Below are 7888 nucleotides of genomic sequence, written 5' to 3' on the forward strand. Positions count from 1 at the left end.
AGTGAGGCTCAGATGAAGTGAATGGCGGTATGGCCCAACAGTGGTGGCACTATCGACGGTGGGTGGCTTTGTGATGAGACTGGTTTTCTACATTTTTGGGTAGGTGAGGATGGGAAGAAATATATATAGAGAAGTTATTTTATTTATATTAAAATGGTAAAATGGTCATTTTATGTTTGTCTTATGTGATCAAATTATTAAATTTTTAATTTTTGGGGTCAACTGACGGTTTCTGGGGTCAAATTAATGGAAACTGTCAATTTGGACTTAAACTACAAATTTTTTAAAGGTTTGATACTCACGTTGACACAAATGAAATGTCTGAGCAAAGTCTGCTAATAAACGAAATGATTGATACCTCCACTGCAATTTTCCCTTTGAGATATGGACATAGTTTGGACACACATCTTCTCGCAAAGCCTAGGAACTTCCTGATCCAAGTCATGGAGGCTCGTGTGAGTTTGGTAGTACTTTTCTAACTTTGAGTTGCCATCTACGTGGAATTTCGACAGCGGTTCAAATTCCGAACTCCTAATTCTCACTGAATCTGGACTCTATCCCAGCCTCATACAATCAACCGGTTATAACTAATAATGTCAATAATTGCGTTCATAAAAAATAATAAAACCCCGTTGACGGATGACTGATAAATTGCAGATGTCCCTACAAACGTGGTCGTTTTTTCCATTCCTTTGACTTTTAAAAGACACGTGGGGTCCCTCGAATGCAAACTTTCCTTTAGATTTCTCGCCCTTTTTGTGTCAGCATTTGATCATAACACAACTATTTTGTACTCGAAATGATCGGATTTCAAAAGATTTCAAAAGTAAAATTGGAAATCCCATTTAACAATTAGAAAACCCTCTTCTCATATAATTATACCTTAGGAAATATTCTTAGCCAGAAACAAAATCAAGAAAGAGTGGTCTGAATAGGGGAAATTATCAGATTCATTGAACCTGGACGTGTTATGAGTTAGAAATTCCCAGAAGTACGAGGACCATTGGATGTGCGGGCAAAAAGGCAAAAGTGTATTGCAGGTTACTTAATTTGTGTAGGTTTGAATATAAAAAGTAATTATAATTGGTTTTGTTTAATGGAAAAAGTATTGTTTTTTTGCAGAGTGGGATGTGGGGCATATGATTTTCACAGATGTCCACTTTCAATGATGTTTAGAGAATGAGGTGAGATGTTGCACTTTCTGGTTTGGATTTTTATTCTCTTAATGGGATTATATACTTCTTCAGCATAAAGCTGATTGGAATGCCTTCTCTTCAATTTAAAGGGTCACCCAATGCCCTTTGGATTTTGGGCAGGTGGGGGAGGATGTATTCAAGGTTTAGGGTTTGCATTTGGGTCATCGGATTCTTTCTTACAAATGAATTTGCGAATGATTTAGGACATTAGATGTTCCTGTTGTTGTTGTAGGGATGAACCAAATGAAATGGCGAAAAGGTATCCAAGTAAACAACTCTAAAATCTAAATTATTAAGAATAAGACTTAGCTTATTGTGAATTTCGTTGTATTATTTTAAACCACATCATCTAATTGCTTAAACTTTAAAAATATTAGAAAAGTTTATTTATTAAAAGTCTGTTTTCAACACGTCCCCTAGTGGGATCTGGCCGGTCTGGGGGGACCACCATGGCTCCTCTCTTTTCGAGAATCCATACATCCCTTATCAGTGTATGGGCAGCTATCTCTCGAACACAGGTTTAGATTTGTTCCCTAGCATGCGTTCCAGATTCATTTTTCTTGTCACAAGTCTAATACGTGCAGAGTTTTCACGTATAGGAACATTGAAGCTCCTACTCTAGAAGTTCAAGTAATTAGAGGGGATAAAACTATTTATTTTAATTTTGTCTGCAACATACTCTAACAAATCAATATGTTATCATAGATAGAAGAAAAAATTGCACTACCATTTTACATTCTTAACACTGATTCTTTTTGTTGCTTTTCAACGAAATAAGTCTAATACGTGCAGAGTTTTCACGTATAGGAACATTGAAGCTCCTACTCTAGAAGTTCAAGTAATTAGAGGGGATAAAACTATTTATTTTAATTTTGTCTGCAACATACTCTAACAAATCGATATGTTATCATAGATAGAAGAAAAAATTGCACTACCATTTTACATTCTTAACACTGATTCTTTTTGTTGCTTTTCAACGAAATATTGTATGAATTTGATATGCTGCAAAAGCTTATCTTTTGTGGACAATATGCGGAAGCTTGTGTAGTGTTATTATTTAATGGCTCAATTTTATAAAATGTTTTCTTTGTTTCTTTTTATATGTGTACTCCTTTCCAAAAGTAGAGCCAATATTATGAGTATTTAAAATGGATGCTCGGTATACATTTTTAGACTTGTGTCGCGTATTTTAATTTTTTGTTTTATATTAATGTTGAGTGCTGCCTGATCCATCCACTTTACCAAACACGTCAAAGGAGCATTTGATAACCAGGGGTTGTCAGTAAGGCACAAATTATGTGGTTAAAAAGGAGATTGTTTGAAGCAACTTGATAGAATAAATTGGTTAACGATGAGGCATCTGCTTTAAATTGAGCGAAACTAATCTGATATGCTTAAAAAGCTTATCTTTTATGTACAGTATGAGGAAACTTGTGCAATATCATATATTTCTAAATAATGTTCTCCTTTCCTAAAGTAGATCCAATATTGTGAATACTTACTGAGTATTTGACAAGAATATATAGTCATCAATGTGCAAGTTATATGGTTGAAGGAGAAATTGTTTAAAATATTATGATAGAATTTATTGGCCAAGCAAGAGGTACCTACTTTAAATTGAATGAAAAAGATTGAAGGAAAAACTGTCGATTCTCTTTGATTTAAGAGGCAGGCAAGATAAGGGAACATTAAACACCAGAGCATCATATTTCTTATATTTGAACAAACAGGGAAAAGGGAAGTTAACATTGAATAAATAATATATATTATATTTAAGTAATGTTTAATAATGTGGAGTTGACAGTATTAAGAAAATGATAAGAATCACTAAAATCTTGTCTATAGTATTTCCAATATTGTGTGCCAAACATGCCTTTATGGTGTATTAGTTCACCTATATTCCCATTGGATTTCCATATAACTATTTAATCTTTGTTTTGTATCACCATTTGAGCAAAGTATGAAGCAAAAATGGAACCAGTGGAGCATGTTTTGTTAAGCTTACTTTTTCTGCCAAACATGTTTGAGCTTTGAACTTGTTTTTTTTTTTTTAATGTGTTATTTTAGATTTTAGTTTAAAAGTTACTTTTCTTAAAAGTATGCCAAACATGTTTGAGCTTTGAACTTGTTTAGAACCACTTTTTTTTTTTTTTTAATGTGTTATTTTAGATTTTAGTTTAAAAGTTATTTTTCTTAAAAGTATCTACTTATTTTGTAAAGAAGTTTTTTATTTTTATTTTAGTTTTATTTTATTTTATTTTTTTTCACTCTTAGCTGAACATGCTTATAGCAGTGGAAAGCATTGTTTTGTTTCTCTTAGAGGTCAATTTTTTAAACATCAGTTTTGATAAACCATAATCACTGCCCGCTGATCTCATTGCTTATATAGATCAATGGTTGTTGGCAATGTCTATGACTTAAACAGCCGAAATTGAAAATTCCACATCTATTTTCAACAGAATGTGAATAGAAAGAAATTTTTTCGATGCATGTATGCTACTATTGCCGTCACTTCGAGCTTGGAAAGTTTGACCTGTATTCTTGAGGATTTATATAAAAAGGAAAAAATGTGTTCCTCATCTGTAAAGAATATTTTCAACTCAAGAATCTTAAGGAGCCTCTTCCTGCTTTTGTTTGCTTCCATTCATCTGTCTATAGAGTATAGCTTAACTTACTTACGTTCATTCTCATTCTTTTGCTTTTTGTCCTTTTCAATTGTAAAAGTTATTCTCTTTGAAATTTCAATACAAACTGAAAGCGTTAAATGTAGACTTTTTGTTCAGTATTAGGATAGTGAAATCTATTACCATGATATTGACGAATCTACCCTTCAATCAGTCCTGTTATATTGATGATCTAACCAGCATTTGTTTCTCTGTGTAGAACGATTTCCTAGTCTCATCTCGAATGGGTCATAGTACTGAGAATTCAATGGACACGAAAGAGATTGAGGTTAGAAGTTTTTCATCTTCAAATCGTCACACTTTGCCTTGTGTTCACAAGGTAGGTGTTCCGCCAAAGCAAAACCCATGGAAGGAATTCTCTTCCAGGTTGAAGGAAACATTCTTTGCAGATGATCCTTTACGCTCATTTAAGGATCAATCCAGGTCTCGGAAGTTTGTCCTCGGGATGCAAGCCGTATTTCCGATACTTGATTGGGGTAGAAGTTATAATCTAGCTAAACTTAAAGGAGATTTAATTGCTGGGCTTACCATTGCGAGCCTCTGCATTCCTCAGGTAGATTTTATGCATTCTAAATATATATAAGACAATGAGGATTTCCAAAGCTTTCATATTTCTTGATTTAATTTGTGATACTTGTTCAACAGGACATTGGCTACTCAAAGCTTGCGAATTTAGCTCCTCAGTATGGTTTATGTAAGTAACACATATACATTAAGTGTATGTTTGATGCAGTAGTGGATAGGATTGGACTGTATAATGACAAGATTTTTTAGCTTATTTTCCTTCCATTATACCGTCCAATGAATCTCTCCACCAAACATGCTATAAGTAAAATATATCCATTAGCAATGGTCTGATGACAAGGATGTACTCGTGCGTGTTTTTGCATGCTTAATCTGTTAACTTGATCAGACTCGAGCTTTGTACCTCCCTTGGTCTATGCCTTTATGGGCAGTTCGAGAGATATAGCCATAGGGCCGGTTGCTGTGGTGTCTCTACTGCTTGGGACTCTACTGCAGAACGAGATTGATCCCATCAAAAATGCTGTTGAATATCGTAGACTTGCATTCACAGCTACTTTCTTTGCTGGCATCACTCAAGCTATCCTTGGCATTCTTAGGTAATTGAGTTTAATTGCAGTCAAATTAGTGAATTTCTGCTAAATTTTCTTCTTTTCGATATTATCCTAGCAGTTTTTTAGTCTTTTACTTTGATCTAATTTTGGATTTACGTGCAGATTGGGTTTCTTAATCGACTTCCTATCTCACGCTGCTGTTGTTGGATTCATGGGAGGTGCTGCCATAACAATTGCACTCCAACAACTTAAAGGATTTTTAGGCATCAATAAGTTTACAAAGAAGACGGATATTATATCCGTTATGAAGTCAGTGTGGGGCTCTGCCCACCATGGAGTAAGTGTTCTCACTCTCTGTGTGCATGAATTACCCAGCTTTAAGTTGACACCGGGTGCTCAAAATTTCCAATATTTTCTGTTGCAGTGGAATTGGCAGACAATTGTAATAGGAACAACATTTTTAGCCTTTCTTCTATTTGCCAAGTACATTGTAAGACACCCGACTTCCGAGTTTCATCCAATGTATTTTACATTTTTAAATGATTTTCGGCTTCATTAGCAATTCTAACACTGTGAGGTGCAGGGGAAGAAGAATAAGAAACTCTTTTGGATACCAGCTATTGCTCCACTGGTCTCCGTTATTCTGTCTACATTCTTCGTGTATATTACGCATGCAGAGAAGAGAGGAGTACAAATTGTAAGCCCTTTTTTTGGCTAATTTCATTTCGTAACACTGTAATCAGCTGTAATTATTTTGTACTAATATGCGTTTGGCATAACCAGGTTAAACATATCGAGAAAGGAATTAATCCCTCATCCGTGAATCAGATTTATTTTACTGGTGATTATCTTTTGAAGGGTTTTAGGATTGGCATTGTGGCTGGCATGATTGCATTGACAGTAAGCTAGTTTCGTAGATTTTCCTTGGTCAAAAATTTCTTGAGAACTCATTCAATTTTTCTCCATTTGTTTTATGTATATTCACTTTTTTCATTAATACTTATTAGGAAGCTGTTGCAATTGGAAGAACTTTTGCTTCCATGAAAGACTATCAACTAGATGGAAACAAAGAAATGGTTGCTCTTGGAGCAATGAATGTAGTCGGCTCTATGACATCCTGTTACGTGGCGACAGGTGAAAATTGATAGCAGTAATGGAATTATATTTTATCGATCAGCTGCAGTAGAGAATGATATATTTTTTGTTATTCAAAGTTTATTTTGGCCACTTGCAGGTTCCTTCTCCCGTTCCGCAGTGAATTACATGGCTGGATGCCAAACAGCAGTTTCCAATATCATCATGTCCTTTGTTGTATTCTTAACGTTAATGTTTATCACGCCTCTTTTTGAGTACACCCCGAATGCAATCCTCTCGTCCATTATTATCTCTGCAGTCATCGGCTTAATTGATTGTGATGCAGCAATTTTGATTTGGAAAACTGATAAATTCGACTTTGTTGCTTGTATGGGAGCCTTTTTCGGGGTTGTTTTTGCCTCTGTCGAGATTGGCCTCTTAATTGCGGTGAGAATATGCCTCTCTCATTTGAAGTTTGTTATTAAGATTTGTACTAAATGCATTAAATTCTGATAATAGGTCTCAATATCTTTCGCCAAATTACTCTTACAAGTTACAAGGCCAAGGACAGCAATCCTTGGAAAAATTCCCAGGACAAATGTTTATAGGAATATCCTACAATATCCTGAGGCAACGAAGGTCCCGGGTGTGTTAATCGTGAGGGTTGATTCGGCAATTTACTTTTCTAACTCTAACTATATAAGGGAGAGGTAATATGTCTTCCCATTTAATTCTCTTCTGCAAATCTTAATTCTCTCTACTTTTATGTTGTTTTGATTGAAATTTTGAATAGTCTGGCAAGGTGCAAATTTTGTCTCTAAAGTTTCGTATCGTAACCTAAGTTTTATCTCATTTGAGTTGTAAAATTTTCATGTTTTCAGGATAATAAGGTGGCTAACCGACGAGGAAGAGCAACTGAAAAGGGCTGGCCTTCCTGAGATTCAATTTTTGATAGTCGAAATGTCACGTAAGTACTTTCTTACCTCGTCCAACAATTTCTGAGCATACTATTGCACTTTTTTTGAATGATACGATCTCTCGTGAATTTTCATTCTCCGCAGCCGTTACTGACATCGACACCAGCGGCATCCATGCATTGGAAGAACTGTACAGAAGTCTTCAAAAGAGATCTGTTGAGGTAAAATTAAGTTTTCATTCCATATGCAAGTATATCCAAAACTCAAATCATTATGCAAGTCGAAAACTTATCTCGAAACTTTTCTGATGATCGAGCAGCTTGTTCTGGCGAACCCTGGTCCGGTCGTGATGGACAAGCTTCACGCTTCTGGCTTCACGAGTTTGATAGGAGAAGAAAAGATATTTCTCACTGTGGCAGAAGCAGTTCTAACTTGCTCACCAAAATTTGCTGAAGATGTTTAATATTTGATTAGAAAATGAGGATTGGATTATATAATGTCAGTGTCAATAGCCAAAAGGGTGCATTTGGGGCCCTGTTTACCAGTGGCTGGTGGGATCCTTCCAACCAGAACCTAACCCAGAAAGAGATAAAGGAGAAGAAGCAAGTTTGTGATAAGATTCTTGCTTTGGATTTCTACTTTTTTGGACCTAATTCGAGCACTTGTGTAGAAAATAAAACAAGAAAAGGATTAATTAATGAAAATTACTTACTACTACAAAGTTTATTCCATTATTGTTCAGGAAAAGATTGCATATTAAGGCCTGTTCGGTATTAATTATAGAAATTGATTTTTTGATCGTTAGAGAGAAAAGTGGGTCTCACATATGAGTTAAGAAGTCAAAAATGACAGCTCGAATAGTGAAATAACAGTCAAAAAATCGATTTTTTTAGGTGAAAAATTGGTACCAAATGGGGGCTAACTATCAAGCACAAAATGAT

At 35.1% G+C, this 7888-nt stretch overlaps 1 protein-coding gene across 2 annotated transcripts; it reads left to right on the top strand.

Moving 5' to 3' along the window:
* Positions 1 to 751: 751 nt before the first annotated feature.
* On the top strand, positions 752 to 7678 carry LOC111393836 (sulfate transporter 1.3). Of its 2 annotated transcripts, XM_023019553.1 has the most exons (15): positions 752 to 1040; positions 1123 to 1184; positions 4080 to 4433; positions 4526 to 4574; positions 4794 to 5001; positions 5119 to 5293; positions 5381 to 5446; positions 5540 to 5653; positions 5740 to 5856; positions 5964 to 6090; positions 6191 to 6477; positions 6550 to 6740; positions 6912 to 6997; positions 7092 to 7168; positions 7267 to 7678. In XM_023019553.1, exons 3-15 carry the CDS (start codon positions 4104 to 4106, stop codon positions 7408 to 7410), a joined length of 1971 nt encoding a protein of 656 aa, XP_022875321.1. In that variant the 5' UTR covers positions 752 to 1040; positions 1123 to 1184; positions 4080 to 4103; the 3' UTR covers positions 7411 to 7678. The 2 variants fall into 2 exon arrangements, with proteins under 2 accessions (XP_022875321.1, XP_022875322.1); XM_023019554.1 differs by lacking the exons at positions 752 to 1040; positions 1123 to 1184 and adding an exon at positions 3763 to 3855.
* Positions 7679 to 7888: the final 210 nt, after the last annotated feature.

Source organism: Olea europaea, chromosome 4 (genome assembly GCF_002742605.1).
Source record: "Olea europaea var. sylvestris chromosome 4, O_europaea_v1, whole genome shotgun sequence".
In the NCBI taxonomy this organism is placed as follows: domain Eukaryota; kingdom Viridiplantae; phylum Streptophyta; class Magnoliopsida; order Lamiales; family Oleaceae; genus Olea; species Olea europaea.

Coding starts and splice junctions, on each gene's coding strand:
- LOC111393836 (XM_023019553.1), top strand. CDS start 4,104: ATGGGTCATAGTACTGAGAATTCAATGGACACGAAAGAGATTGAGGTT. Junction 6,998..7,091: donor TTTGATAGTCGAAATGTCAC/GTAAGTACTTTC, acceptor CATTCTCCGCAG/CCGTTACTGACATCGACACC. Junction 7,169..7,266: donor TTCAAAAGAGATCTGTTGAG/GTAAAATTAAGT, acceptor ATGATCGAGCAG/CTTGTTCTGGCGAACCCTGG.